General features: G+C 38.5%; 1 protein-coding gene across 3 annotated transcripts in view; it reads right to left on the minus strand.

Annotated features, from left to right (window-relative positions):
• SUPT3H (SPT3 homolog, SAGA and STAGA complex component) overlaps positions 1–16,507 on the minus strand; it is a 550,537-nt gene that overhangs the window by 80,257 nt on the left and 453,773 nt on the right. For all 3 annotated transcript variants that reach the window (XM_086706992.1, XM_086706991.1, XM_086706993.1), the window contains exon 11: positions 13,293–13,403. In XM_086706992.1, coding sequence (XP_086563118.1) covers positions 13,293–13,403 — 111 coding nt within the window. The remainder of the gene's footprint in view (positions 1–13,292; positions 13,404–16,507) is intronic.

Genomic DNA, 16,507 nt, shown 5'->3' on the forward strand with positions numbered 1-16,507 from the left:
AAACTTCACGCAAATTCTTCGTAGGCATTTGAACACTTATTCTTTTTTTTTTTTTTTAACGTTTACTTATTTTTGAGACAGAGAGAGACAGAGCACGAATGGGGGAGGGTCAGAGAGAGGGAGACACAGAATCTGAAACAGGCTCCAGGCTCCGAGCCGTCAGCACAGAGCCCGACGCAGGGCTCTAACTCACGGACCGCGAGATCACGATCTGAGCCGAAGTCGGACGCTTAACCGACTGAGCCACCCAGGAGCCCCTGAACACTTATTCTTGAGAATATTTTTGTATGTTTTAGGCATTGACCTAAGTTATAAACTTGTCATCTTTTATTCTTTCATTCAGGGTCTCGTTCTACTTATTCTTCAGGACAAGTATCTCTTTAATGGATTCTATCTTGTCTGTTCTCAATGTCATTAACTTAGCAGAGCCTTTTCTGCCTTCTTGCTTGCAATACTGCGGGGCCACCTAATTGGCCTCTAATTAGAACTGTGCCTGTTCTACCCTGTAACCCTACTCCTTCCTTTACACCACCATCTGAGTTATTTTGCTACAATACAGAGCTGTTTATATCCACTCCTTGCTCAAAAACTCTCAAACAGCTCCCTGATCCATATCAGTCATTAAAAAGAAATTTTGCCCACAAAATCTTATTGAGCACCTCATGTGTATCAGAGATAAAGATTCGTCTGTATTATTCAGAGAAAATGCTTTATTACTTGCACAATGCCCGCACAGTAATTTGGGGTTTCTGTAGAGCACAGATAACTGCTGACCGACATCATCAAGTCTAGGTAAACTGGCTTGGAATTCAAAGTCTTCAAACTGTCATCACCCCATTCCACCCTCCCCTCAGGGTGCTCAAGACTTGGTTCCTCAACTTTGCCTAAACAATTGTATTTCTTCCTTCCTTCCTTTTCTTTTCTTATTTTTTTTAATGTTTTCTTATTTTTGAGAGACAGAGAGACAGAACATGAGCAGGAGAGGGCAGAGAGAGAGAGAGAGAGAGAGAGGGAGACACAGAATCTGAAGCAGGCTCCAGGCTCCGAGCTGTCAACACAGAGCCCAATGCGGGGCTCGAACTCACGAACCGTGAGATCGCGACTTGAGCCAAAGTCAGACACCCAACCACTGAGCCACCCAGGTGCCCCATACTTCTTTCATACATCTGTATTCCTCCCCCATTTTATCCCTGCTCCTTTTGCGACCTGAAATACCATTTCCAAATTCTTACTCGTTTCCCTTGCCTCTGTTTCATAAATTCGATTCAAATGTCAATGGCCCTACAAAGCTCCCCTGACTTCCTCAGGCAGACTGTGCCCTCCCTCTGTACCTGAAGCACTTTGTCCAAACTTGTGACACCACTGGCCACATGGCACTGCTTGCATGCACATCTCCTACACTGTGTCAGAACATTCCGTTATCTCTATATTCCATACCCCCACTTCAACATATTTCTAATACAGTACTTGGAAAATGTTTATTGAATTAATAAATGGAGATGTCAGAGCTGTAGGGGCCCGAGGACACGTAGGGATGTTAACACACGTAGGGACCTTCCACTTCTCCATCATGAGCAGTTCAATTGTACAAATACGGATTTTGCCAAACGGACTGTTCAACTCAGAAAGCAATTGCCGTCCTTTGTATGTGACGGATGCTTCTTTTTTTTTTTTTTTTTTAAATTTTTTTATTTATTTTTGAGAGAGAGAGAGAGAGACAGCATGAGTCGGGGAAGGGCAGAGAGAGAGGGAGACACAGAATCCGAAGCAGGCTCCAGGCTCCGAGCTGTCAGCACAGAGCCCGACGCGGGGCTTGAACTCACGGACCGCGAGATTGCGACCTGGCTGAAGTCGGACGCTCAACCGACTGCGCCACCCAGGCGCCCCACGGATGCTTCTACCCTATCAGGGAGGCATGTGCTTTGAACTGGTTTTCCAGCAGCGGTGGTGGGTGACAGATGGACCTGTAGTAGCATGGAGTCTGGCCTTACCTTCTTTTTCATTTTGAAAAATTTTAGCCATGTGTGAGTTGGGTGTGTGAGTGAAAAGAACCATCAAAAACCGAAGGTGTCTGCCCACATGAGGACTGACCCCTATTCCTGTCTTCTTTAGACAGTGGTTCAGAGAAAAGCACATTATAGAACTGGGGCTAGTTTTCTTTCTCTTCTCTTCTCTCTCTCTTTTTTAAACTATTGAAAGCTTGCCTGGATGAGAAGTGCGTGTCAACTATAACTCACTTACTTATGAGGCTCTTACCTAATTAGTCTAGAGTATGGGAAAGGGTGTTTTAGGTTAGATCAGGAATGAAGAATTAAATCAGAGCCAGAAATGTAGTTTCTAACTTCTCTACTGGAAACTATAAAATCTGCACAAGTGTTTGAATTGGAAGTGACAGGAACCTGTAGGCCAGGCTGTGAACTTCTGGAGCCAGAGAGTCAACTCAAGTACTCCTCCCTGGTATTTCCATCAGGGGCACAGCTGCCCAACTGTCACCTTGAATGCACCTGGGCAAATTCAGAGCCTGACATTGGGCTCTGCCCTCACGACCTCTGCCAACTAATCAGTCAAAATATTTCCAGATCTGGAGAGCCTACTCCACATGTTGGGTAGATGCCCAGAACTGCAAAGTGCACTCCAATCAGGTGGGAGAGCCTATCCAGGTGCCAGGGCAAGAATTAACATCTGACTGACATATGGGCCGTGAATTTTCTCTTCTCACAGCTTGGGGTCATGCAGAGGCAGTGTGTGGGGGTGGGATATTTGATCTGTGCATGCACAGCCTAGGGGATTTGGTTTAAATCAAATCATAATTAAAACACCAGTCAGGAAAACAAGGCATAATTATTTTTTTCCTGCGTATTTTTCCTACCTTGGATAGAGCCTTAAATACACGCTGGCTACAATAAAAGCCAGGTATCAGTTTCATTTTGGGAAGGTGTAAATTTTCCACTTAAAACAATCCACTTATTATGTTGTGGGATTAAGTCTGCAACTACATCGGTAAATTAAATGACAGTTCAATGATTATATTTGCGAGACTAAAGTATGTAACACTATTTAAGAAATCATCAAAAAGTAAATCATCTCCAGTTCAACAGGCTCTCATCATGGCTGTTGGAGGGGGTTTCTGTCACAGTACCAATAAAACAGTACACAAATGTTTCACTTGAACAAAACTCCCTTATGAATGTTAGATGTTTCTGGGATGGTAAACAAACAATGTGTTTTAATAAAACCAGTGTGCTCTTTTCTAATATTCACCTACTTAGATAGAAAATGTGAATTGAAAATTTAAATAGGATTTTTGTTAGGTGAACCTGAACAATATTATTATTATTATTATTAATTAATATACTGACGTTGTAGATATAAATATATATCATCTTCTTCTTCATTCACAGACTTCAAGGAGGATTCTTGCCATTTTTAGAGCACAGTTTTTAAGTTTAGAAATATCTCAGCTGAGGTTAGTTCCTCCCAACGAATCCTTTTGCTGCTTTCATGAATTTATGAGTTAAAAGAATCCTGTGATTTTTTTTTTTAAAGAAAAAATAATTTCCTTCTGGGAGTCACTCTAAATATTTTCCCACTCTCTGGCCATTCCCTCAGAAGACTGCAAAAACCTAGAAACTGCAATAACACGTTCAAATCTCAAGATCTTGTCCTTTTTGGATATTCTGCTCAGAAAGTTTCTCTTCGTTGTCAAATGTTCCTCTTTCCTTGTTGGAATTCCTCCTCTACTCTCCAAGATACAGCCTGCCTTTTACAATAAATAGAGATTCATTAACTTCTTGAACTACTTCAAATTTTAAAAGACTTTGAAGGATACACACTTGGAGAAATTACACAGAGCTGATTAGGGCTCTCAACTTTGAGATCTACTTTAAAGGTGTCCCCCCATTAGAGAAGACTGGTTTTCTCCTTTTCAAACTATGTTCCTGAAAACTCTAGGATTCTTTGAAGATTTTCTAGGGGCCTCATGATTTTTTTTTTTAAATGTTTATTTAGTTTTGAGAGAGAGAGAGAGAGAGAGAGAGCGCGAGTGAGTGAGCAGGAGTGGGGTGGGGGCAGAGAGAAAGGGAGACACAGAATCTGAAGCAGCCTCCAGGCTCTGAGCTGTCAGCACAGAGCCTGATGCGGGGCTCGAACTCACGAACCATGAGATCATGACCTGAGCTGAAGGAGGATGCTCAACTGACTGGCACCCAGGCACCTCCTCATGATGTTTGATTTGAATGTCCATTTACAATTTTTGTGCTACTCATAATAAAGGTTCTGCCTTTTCACATTTTATATTTGAACTTCCTGTAAACGTTTTGCTGATTAGGATAAGGTTACGTCTTGGAATTTGGGCTTGTTAGATTTTGTTTGTGGATACTTATAAAGCAGACCAGAGAAATATTCAGTATACAACTGAGCAAATGACTACATCACCTTAGGGTCTCTACCCGACGCAGAACCGAATTTGAGGTCTCTACTTCTGACACAGAGGTGAAGGCAGAAAAAAGCAAAATGCCTTTGAATAGTAGCTATTTACTGCAGAGACAAACTAGTTGTTAATAATACTTGAATTTTCAAACTGGAACTGGATAAGTCCTTATAAACAAAATCACTGGCTGCCTAATTTAAGGTATTAGTGCAGACAGAGGGTTCAAATGAGAGAAGATCTCACTTTCCTTCTCCCTGCTGTCTGATGATTTAAAAAATGAACTAAACAGCTTTTACAGTATAATGAGATTGTGCCACCTTGATCTGGCAACACAGAATTATGATGTTCTGCTTACAACAGCAGAAATAGTTTCAGTAATGAAGTTCATTATTCATTCATCAAATTTGGATTCAACAGGCAAAGCAAAATAAACTTGACCCTGAAACTTTAAGCAAGTATTTGTTAGAAAAGGGTCTCCAGGTGACTGAGATTTTCTTTATGACATCTTTGAGTAGCTTCTAATGTTTTAAGATACCTTAAAAAATATTTTCCAGAAATCCAAGAAGGGTCGCCCTAGATTAGAAATGCATATATTGATTCTCTTTAAATATCACTAGTTTAAAAATGTGAGCATTTGTTAAATATTGGTAGTTCAAACAACTTTTAAGCAAAAAATTCTAACGATTTTTCTTTTGGGCCAAGACCACTGCAGGCCTGTGTAGAACATTATTAAGAATTGCTATATTTGTGAATCAAAACTTCTTAATGCTGCATAAATAAAATAAAATATAAAGTGGACACTGTGATGGATACAATATTACAACTTTCACCCATAACTTTGTTTTTGAAACACCTTCACTGTTCTTTTAAGAGTAGATCTTCTAGGGGCGCCTGGGTGGCGCAGTCGGTTAAGCGTGCGACTTCAGCCAGGTCACGATCTCGCGGTCCGTGAGTTCGAGCCCCGCGTCGGGCTCTGGGCTGATGGCTCAGAGCCTGGAGCCTGTTTCCGATTCTGTGTCTCCCTCTCTCTCTGCCCCTCGCCCGTTCATGCTCTGTCTCTCTCTGTCCCAAAAATAAGTAAACGTTGAAAAAAAAAAAAATTAAAAAAAAAAAAAAAGTTTAAAAAAAAAAAAAAAAGAGTAGATCTTCTAGATATAACATATCGATTTTTTGAAATATCTTATGAAGAAACCCTTTTCTAGTGGAACATACACTTGTCTTCTACACAATGTAGTTTAAAAAATATGGTCTCATATTTTGAGGATAAGACCACTTAAAAAGTTAAGAACAGAGACCATTCTGCAAAGAGGAAGTTTAATGAGTAGGATTAGTAAGAATTCACTGAAGCCCATGGTCCTGGCAATCGATAGAATATTCCTGGCCACAGACAGAACTCTGGTACTTACTATGTAACCTTAAGCTGGTTACTTAATTTTTCTCTAAAAAATGTTTTTCTAATGTTTATTTGTTTTTGAGAGAGACAGAGAGTGAGTGGGGGAGAGGCAGAGAGAGAGAGAGAGAGAGAGAGAGAGAGAGAGAGAGACACACACAGAATCTGAAGCAGGCTCCAGGTTCTGAGATGTCAGCACAGAGCCCGATACGGGGTTCAAACTCATGAACTGTGAGATCATGACCTGAGCCGAAGTTGGACACTGAACCGACTGAGCCACCCAGGTACCCTAATTTTTCTCTACATTTCAATTTTCTCATTTATAAAGTGGGATAACTAACACTCATCTTGCTGTGTTGTGAGGAAAAATAACACAAGTGAAAAGGTTTTTCTAAAATGGTATATGAATTATGATTTGATATGAACCAACACTCATCTCAGATCCTAATGGTTTTCTCTGCCAAACTCTTCCAACTTCTTTATCCCTACATTTCAAACATTCTCTCCTTAAGTAATCTGAAATTGAATGCTGTCCTGATATTCAACTGTTTTTCACCTAGAGAAACCACAATTTCATATAATTTGACATAATGAATTTTGTCACTGAAATCTCCCTGCCCTATTTTAAAATTAAAACCAGTTAAAAGTTTTGCATTTTTTTCTAGAAAACACTCACTTTTAGGTTATTCTCATATGATAAATATGCCATATGTTAATTTATTTCAGAGAATCAGTAGCCCACAACCCTAAAAAGGTACATTTGCTCCAATCTCTAAGGGTAGATTTAGTACTTCCAAAAAATGTACTGAGAAAACTTTTGCTCCCAGTAACAGCACAAATATTTAAGAATTCTTACCCCATTTATCCTTGGTATTTGCATTTGAAAATTATTCTAATATTTTGTGACATTTAATTTTCCATGCCGAACAAATAAAATGCAGACAAATCTAATGCACTTATGACGCAAGAATTATTCATGAATGTGAAAGCCTAGATCAAAATAGTGAAAGCAATCCACTATGCCACTTTTGTTTTTCAAAGCTTCATGTGAGGAAGTCTTAAAGGAAATTTCACATTTTTTAATACCTATGTGTCTACTTTGAACGTTCCTTAAGAACAAATGATATGAGAGCATCCCCCCCGAACCCACAATAGATATACCCACATCAAAGTAAAGGATCACTGTGGAAGAACAGTACGCTTGTGAGTGAAGAGGCTGGATTCTGGGGTCAGTCCTGTCACTCACTTACAAGATGCCTTTGGGTACATTGCCAAGTTTCTCTGAGGCTGAGACTAACTGGGCCTTCTCAAGTGTTAGCCAGCTCTAAAATACAGTACTTTGACCCTACCTTAGAATTTAAGTCGGCAGAATGGATACTGAAGCACAACTCGCTGCTGGGGGTGCACGTAAGGGATTATTTAGCTTAATGACGGTGCTTAAATAAGCAACTGTCTTGTCTCAGTATTGTAGTTCAATGGCAGAGTCACCTGATAACATGCAAGTTCAGGGAGATTAACATATTTTTCTACTGTGAATATCACTCAGGAGAAGCTAAAATAGATTTAGGCATTACACACGGATTAGGTCATCTCACCCAGCGAACACGGTTTCCTGTTTCTGGCTTTCAAAATTACACACCTGGTTTTATATCAGCCACTCACAGTACTTCCCACCGAGAAGTGGGATTGTTTTCACACCACGTGCAAACAGTGAGGCTCTAAGTGCAACACACGTTTGACCTTCTTCTACACAATGAACAACCACTACCCTGGGTTACTCTTTGGAGTATTTTCCCTGAAAAACATTTCGTTCACAAAAACTTTAAATGCTTTTTACTTCTAAGCTGGCACAAATACAGGCACCTGGGTGGCTCAGTCGTTTAAGTGTCCGACTCTCGATGTCGGCTCAGGTCATGGCCTCGCAGTTTGTGGGTTCTAGTCCTGCATTGGGCTCTGTGCTGTCAGCACAGATTCTCTCTCTCCCTCTCTTTCTGCCCTTCCCTCTTTGCACGCGCTCTCTCTCTCTCAAAATAAATAAATAAACTTAAAAAAAAACAACTTGCACAAATAAATTCCAAGAATATATTTTTAAAAGCCATTACCAAAAGCATTTGAATTTTTAGGTTGAGAGAAGAAAATACTCTTCAAACAATTAAATACCAACTGGTTTTTCTGATAGGACAATTCCTTTAAAGCTTTTGCTACACTTTTTTTTATTGGGGGGCTCTGATACCTTTCTTAAAGTAAGTTTTATTTTACCCTTTACTATTCTGTGTTTTCTTAATTTTCTAACATACTAACACTACTCTCAGTAAATGAAAAAAATTACTAAAGAAATGATGGTATCAGTAAAATATAAAAAATGTAAAAACTGTGGAAATAATATAAAAAAATTATCACCAACTTTGATATACTCAACAGTCTCTGAAAGTTGCTTTTAGTAACTTACATAAACTGAATTTGATGAAGCTCAAAAAAATTTTTATTTTATTTTTTTTAATGTTTATTTTTGAGAGACTGAGACAGAGCGTGAGTGGGGGAGGGCCAGAAAGAGGGAGACACGGAATCCAAAGCAGGCTCCAGGCTCTGAGCTGTCAACACAGAGCCCAACATGGGGCTCAAACCACGAACTGTGAGAACATGACCTGATCCAAAGTCGGACACCCAACCGACTGAGCCACCCAGGTGCCCGTCAAAAAATTTTTTTAAATGTTTATTTATTCTTGAGAGAGACAGAGAGAGAGAGAGAGAGAGAGAGAGAGAGAGACAGAGCACGAGTGGGGAAGGGCAGAGAGAGAGGGAGACAGAATCCAAAGCAGGCTCCAGGATCTGAGCTGTCAGTACAGAGCCTGACGTGGGGCTTGAACTCATAAACCATGAGATCATGACTTGAGCCGAAATTGGATGCTTAACCGACTAAGCCACCCAGGTGTCTTTTTTTTTTTTTAAGTTTATTTATTTATTTTGAGAGAGAGAAAGGGAGGGAGAGTGGGGGAGGGGCAGAGAGAGAGAATCCTAAGCAGGCTCCGTGCTGTCAGCACAGAGCCTCATGTGGGGCCAGAACTCACGAACTGTGAGATCGCAACCTGAGCTGAAACCAAGAGTCGGACGCCCAATTGACTGAGCCACCCAGGCGCCCCCAAATCACAGACTCTGAGGTGATTTCCAGAATTATGGGAAAACTAAACAATCATAGGAAAAATAAACAACAGGTAAAAAGTAAAATTCGGTTTTAAAAATGTTCTTTAGTATGTGTATCCAGAAAGTCAGGTACGTAGAGGGATGGGGACAATCGCAAATGTGTTTTAGGAGGCAGATTTTGGGGCTGGAAGTTGGAAGGCCCAAATTTTAGACCTTGGTTATATCATTTAGTCTAATTAATAGCTTCACCTCAGAAAAATTACATCAATCTTCTAGGTATGATACTTTCTCTGAGCTTCTGCATAGGATTGCGAATAAATGAGAACACAGGAAAGAAAGAAATCACCAACTAAAACCAATAAGCTAGACACAATACTGCCATAACTCCCTGGTCAGAGATGGTGGCTGAGAAGTGTCTCCACGACCTGTGTATGAACAGCAGGCTGGCCGGTGTCTCAGCTCTCCACCCCTTTCCCCTCTGTGTCAGCAGCCACTATGTGCAAAGCATCATCTCCCTCTTCCTCCTCACCTCCACCTAACACAGCTTCAATCTCTTCTTCTGACATTTCAACTCTTTGCCTGGGTGAGGAACTCACAATTCTTTATGCAACGAACTGTAGTTCTGAAACCGAGCATGTTGTGATTTTTGTACAAAATTACGTCAGGGGTGCCTGGGTGGTGGGTGCAGTCGGTTAAGTGTCCGACTTCAGCCAGGTCACGATCTCGCGGTCCGTGAGTTCGAGCCCCGCGTCGGGCTCTGGGCTGATGGCTCAGAGCCTGGAGCCTGTTTCCGATCCTGTGTCTCCCTCTCTCTCTGCCCCTTGCCCGTTCATGCTCTGTCTCTCTCTGTCCCAAAAATAAATAAAAGTTGAAAAAAAAAATTAAAAAAAAACAAAAACAAAAAAAACAAAATTACGTCAAAAGTCATTAACAGAGTGGAAAACGGAATGAGGACTCACTAAAAGCAGATTGCTACGGGTTTGTTGATTGATTGATGTTGGAATTAGATATCTGTGCAACCTACTGTTATTTTCATTCTCTAAATCAATTTCCAAGTATTGGGAATTGGCTACATATGAATCAAATGATGGCTATTTTAAATTAGCCATCACATCTATATATACACCAGACAAGCACTTAGATTTGGAATGACATGGCGCAAGGACAAAATCTTTATGTCTCATAAGTATAAGCTAGTTGTTATGAGCATTTCAGTTTACAAAGGAACTGGTAGGCTAGAGGTAACTGAGCTCAACTTTTCTGTATGAAAATTTAGGTCTCAATCCATGGTTACTACAGACACAGTCTGCATGCCTCCTCTCTTCTTACGAGTTGCAGCTCAAAACCTACGTAGCAGTGTCCCTAGGCAGCATGAAGTATTATTTCAGGGAGTGAGCCTCAAGGAGCTGGACATCAACATGCCCCAACATCAGAAGCACCTCCTTTTAGTAGCTGAAGGTATGTGGGGGCCAGGAGAGAAGCCCCATATTGTTAGATACCCAGTCTGCAAATCTCTCCCACTTTAAGGAGAATTTTTAACTAATCTGAAAGACAGATTTATGAAAGGAACAGCATAGGGAATATTGTCAATAATATTATAATAGCGTTGTATAGTGACAGATGGTGGCTACACTTGTGGTGAACACAGCATGATGTATAGGGTTGTTGAATCACTGTGTTGTATGCCTGAAACTCCACTGTGTGTCAATGATACTTCAATAAAAAAGGGGCAGATTTATGTATTATATATAATATATACCATGAAACTAGGTCTTCCTGATCATATTAATCATGCTATAAAATAGAGTAGGCACATTCAGTCCTGCAGCCTGGGCAAATTATTATAGCTCTAGGTAATAAAGCAGACTTTTCAAGGTGGGTCTTTTCTGAGGACTGATTAAAATGCAGGCACCCCCTCTCTGGTGATTTTTACCAAATGCTGTCACTCTGGTAGTGGCTAAGTGAACTTTCGAGGTCATGGTTTATTTGTTCTATTTTTCCAGATCTGTTTAAATTAAGCATTTAAAAGTTGCAACCTTAATTTAAAAAACCATATTGGTTATATGTTTATTACATAAACAGTAGCTTAAATCATATCTGAACTTGGTTTCAAGTACATTTTCTGAGCATCTGATAATCTCAGATTATCAAAGCAACATTACATGAATAACAGAATACCAGTGAGGCATATATATGTGTGTGTGTGTGTGTGTGTGTGTGTGTGTGTGTGTGTGTGTGTGTATGTATATATACATATATATATATATGACGTGTGTGTGTGTGTATACATCAACATCCCCCAACATCAGAAAAACCTCCTTTACACACACACACACACACACACACACACGTATATAAACAATGTCATCAACCAAGATGGTTAAATGATCGGTCCAATGTATTTACATATAAAAAACTTGGAAGAATGGAGCAGCCACCACTCCTTCTTATGACTAGGAGATTTTCCCCTTATATTGGATGTTCCTTTATGCAATTTTATCCATTATTTTAGTTACCATTTTAGGTTCTTTCTCAAAAATCCTGTTTCCCCTTGTTATTCTTTAACCTGCCCCCTTTTCCTTCTCTCTCCACTCCACTGCCTCAACCTTTTAGTCATTATTTGGCTCTTATCTATGGACTTGATAGTTTTAATCCTTTGTTAGAAGATGGTTCTTTCAATCTCAGTTTTTAAATTCTTCCAACCGTCTCATATTTTTCTAAATTTCATTTTTATTTTGCCTTATCACTAAAAATCATCTCACCTACCATGCAGGAAAAAAGAAAAAGAAATACTTGATTCATTCTGTCCTTTCAACTGAATGATCTAAAAACATTCATGCAGAAGGATATATTGCTTTCATCAGTGTATTAAAATCATGTCCTCATAACAGAGAAGACAAATTTCACATATTAAGCAAAAGTGAAAATAATAGTTATGATTACAAAAAACTTCTGGACCCAAATATACAAAGCTTGAGATACATTCTTGCTGTCACAATGAGCATCCATATAATTCACTAATGAAAATTAAGAATGGAAAGCAAGCATTCCTTTTAACTAAAATGCAGAAAAAAAGGAGATGATAGAAATCATGATTTCTATCAACGGATAATAGTAAGACCCATCCTCAGGAGAAAACGCATAGTATATTATACCTATTTATGTATGTATGTATGTATGTATGTATGTATGTATGTGTGTATGTATGTATGTATATGTGTATAATGTTAAACATATGTATGTATGTATGTGTGTATGTATGTATATGTGTATAATGTTAAACATATATGTAGTTTGCAGAAATGAATATGAAGAAACCAAACAAATAGTAAATTCTAATGTTCCTCAGCCTTCAATCAAACTTCACTTTCTGAATATCAAACCCATGCCTCATACAGAGAAAGACTTGGAGAAAGTTCTATTAACAGGAATAAAGATTTTTTTTTTTTTAAATATTTTTTTCAACGTTTATTTATTTTTGAGACAGAGAGAGACAGAGCATGAACAGGGGAGGAGCAGAGAGAGAGGGAGACACAGAATCTGAAACAGGCTCCAGGCTCTGAGCTGTCAGCACAGAGCCCGACGCGGGGCTCGAACTCACGGACCGTGAGATCATGACCTGAGCCGAAGTCAGACGCTTAACCGACCAAGCCACCCAGGTGCCCCATAAAGATTTTTTTAAAACGGCCACGAGATGAGCATTTAAATAAAACACACACACACACACACACACACACACACACACACGCACACACACACGCACACATACACACACTTTCTTTAGGCTGTTGAAATACAGTCTTTAATTCTCCATTAAAAAACAAAAAAACAAACCCTGATTATAAGCTTTACAACCATTTGAAGATGTGAAAGACTATCTGCATTTCAGCCTACTTCAAAGCCAGTAAAGAAATCATTTCTTCTTCTTCCAACTCAAAGTATGTTTAGGAGCAGGACATCTGATAGAAGTGGCATTGCCAATCTAACCAATTTTAAAATATAAAGTGCTTCTGGCAATATTTGGATACATATAATTTGACAAAAAAGTTTTATAAACCTAAGCTTTGAAAAATAGAAAATATAAGCCCCAACAACAAAAAAGCATAATTTGTAATTGAAAGAAAATATTTTGTAGAAAAAAATTGTCCTTCCAAAAAGAGACAAAAATGACTAACTTTTATTTCCCAAGAGGACTATGCCACTTTTATACAACAAAATTACCGTCGCCACAAATTGCTTTCAACAATTCCATTGCTTCTTCATTTGACCACTTGAAAATCAAAATTCTTTCAGATTATAAATATAACTTTTTATAACTCTGTTATTACGTACTGTGAATGGGGAAAGGGGGCCAATCTTGTGGCCGTAGCGTCGAACGGCCTCTCTGATGTGGCAGGGCTGGATGGCATCGCTGTGAGCCTCAACACCACAGGCCGCAGTGCTCTGCGACAGAAAAACACATAAATTGTTACTAAATCAAAAACACACAACAGAACTACAGTGTATAAAATATGAAAATAAACTTTTATAAAATGGACGTTTTTTTCCCCTTTGGGATGCACATTCCTGCTGCCATATACTACGTTTAAAAAAAAATTCCATTAACAAATCAAAGATGACTTTTACGTGACCCCTTCCTTAGCAGACCTACCAAATGCAATTTTTATGCCCACAATATTTCACCTAGGCCTGCCTGTCAGGGTGCAGGAGAATACAGCCACTTGCGTGTAGATGAGAATCGTCGTGGGGGCTTGCTGAAAGAAGTTATAACAGGAAGTTTTTTTTTTTTGAAAAACATTTAAACATTTATCATTACAAATGTTTCTTCGGGACCTGTTGGGCATGTTTCTGAAATAACTTGAGGGTCATCAATTTTAAAATGAAAAATATAAAATTGCTGTATATTTATTTATAATACTGGGGTCTGTCATAAACAATCATGTTAACTTGGTTCCTAGGGCCAAAAGAAAATAAAACAAAACCTGTCTCTTTTAATCTGCTTCATCTGTAAAAAGGCAGGTTTGAAAGTACAAAAAGACACAAGAAAGAAAAAGATGATCTGCAAAGAGGGTATGGATACCAGCTCAAGAAATGTATGTAACGTGATTTAAAAAAATTAAAATGTTCAATAGGAGCAAGGTAGTCTTGTGGTTCAGTTGCAGGCTCTGGTTTTCCAAATACCTGGGTCCAGATCCTATCAGTTACCAGTCCTGTCAAGTAATGTAATATCTCTGCATTTCAGTTTCCTCATCTATAAAATTGGGGCAATAATTTTAATTGCTTTATACTTCAATGGGTACCAGATGCCAGTCATTAACATTAAAGAATCAACAGGAAGAAACAGTAGTTTGTGTATTACTATAGCTGTATTCTAGAGGTCAGTCATAGTCACATAATGATTATTTGTCTTTCTGATAAATACTAATATGACCACTTTCATAATTCCTTCTAGGAGTATAACTAATATGACCACTATGGATGGTAATTTGGCAAAATCTTGTCAAATGGAAATGGACCACCATTTTTGACCCAATTTCACCTCTAAGGATTTATCCTACAAATATATTACACAGGTACCCAATTTTATATATCGTATCTATACTCTCACTGCAGAACTATTAGGATTGATGAGGTAAATATTCATCAATGAGGGAACACTAAAATAAATTATGATACATCCATCAAATGAAACAGAAACTACAGCAACCACCAAAAGTTCCATCCCTACTCCTACGGAACTATCTCTAAGACGTATTGTATGAAAAAATGCAAGGTGTCCAACTGGGTGGCACTATGTTACCACTTATTTTTTCAAAAGGCCGAACATTATAAACTCATTTCAGCATAGAATATTTTTGCAAGGGTACGCCAAACATCAGTAATAGTCTTTATCTCTTGAAGGATAAATGGGTATCTAAAGGACAGGGATTAGAAGAGACATTTTCACTGTATATCCTTCTGTACTTTTCAGATGTTCTTTCTGTACCTTGTGCATGCTTTTCCGATAGCTAGTAAAAGAATATAAAAATTCCCATTCAGTGAGAACATCTGCTAATTATCTAAGCTGAACCTGAAATAAAGTGTACAATATGAAACAAACCAGATCTTGACCATTTTTATGATTTTAATAAGATATGCAATAAACCAAATAGGAATTTACTCTAGAGTCTCTTTCTCAACTTCATTCCAACAATGCCCTAAATAACATATCTGTTGTGCCCGCAATCACACAAATTGTTATCTTAACCCTTCATTTGGCACTGATATTTAAGTACACAGGATTTTTTTTGAATGTTTTCTTGATTCTAATTTCAAATACTTTGTGTCGGTTGGAATATATTAGAATAAATGCAATTAGTAGGTATCTGATAAGGGTAAAGACTCTTCTGTGAGTCCACTGAGCCCCAGAAGATGAATATGACTAATACAGACTCATTAAAGGTTGAGGCATTCTATCCATTTGTGGAAATCAATGCAAATGCTTAGCTGGATTTGGAATTTAGAGCTAAGTTTTGCAGTGGAAATACAAAAGAGAGAAATCAAGAGGGTCAATATTCTGCATAGTAAGTAGGATGGAAAGTTCCTCTATGGGATCTCCTTTCTCCCCACAACTTGGATTTATGTTTCATTTCTTTCCTCCATGGCCAATGTATGATTCTACTTTTCCTTACTTTTCCAAATAAATTTGGTTTTAGTCAAAACCATAGGACATTTGGTCAAAATCTCTCAGAACCTCTGGCATGGCAATGAAATAGGATTTCAGAACACTGAAGGAAACGTAAGCTAGAAACTAATGGTTGAAGCGTGATCTTCACTAAAAACATGAAGCTAACTTATATAAAAAACAAAAATATTCACTTTTGTGAAAAATGTCATCAGATTTCCAATTTGCCCATTTCCGATTTATCTATAATTAAGTAACCGCAAACAGCAGGAAGTTACCATGCGCACATTTCTACACTTTCTTGACTTGCCCACTGAGTTCTTTGGAAGGGAACCTTTAAATCTAAAATGATAGATTTTGGAAATCTCTTCACATTTCTGTCAACATCCAGGACTTCACTAAGGTATTTGTAATCTGTTCAAATTCAAAATTCATACCAAGTTGAGAATTTTTAATTTAGCAGTGGCTCTACCCTTTTTGTAGTATTCTTCATAATTGTTTCAGAAGAATAAGCATTACACTTACATATTTGTCATTTAATTTTTAAAACTCTTCTATTTGGGGGCGCCTGGGTGGCTCAGTTGATTGAGCATCTGACTTTGGCTCAGGTCATGATCTCACAGTTCGTGAGTTCAAGCCCCATATTGGGGTATCTGCTGTCAGCATGAACCTGCTTCGGATCCTCTGTCCCCCTCTCTCTCTGCCCCTGCCCAGTTCATGCTCTCTCTTTCAAAAATAAATAAACGTTAAAAAAAAAAATAAAAACAAACATCTTCTATCTGCTATGATCACATTTAAAGAGTGCTAGATTTATTTATCAATTCATCTCTCCCATTCGGATTGTGCCAACACTTTAGGATATTCTTTATTTTTAAAATTTCAA

The sequence above is a fragment of the Puma concolor genome, chromosome B2 (genome assembly GCF_028749965.1).
Source record: "Puma concolor isolate L17-30 chromosome B2, mPumCon1.1.hap2, whole genome shotgun sequence".
NCBI lineage: Eukaryota > Metazoa > Chordata > Mammalia > Carnivora > Felidae > Puma > Puma concolor.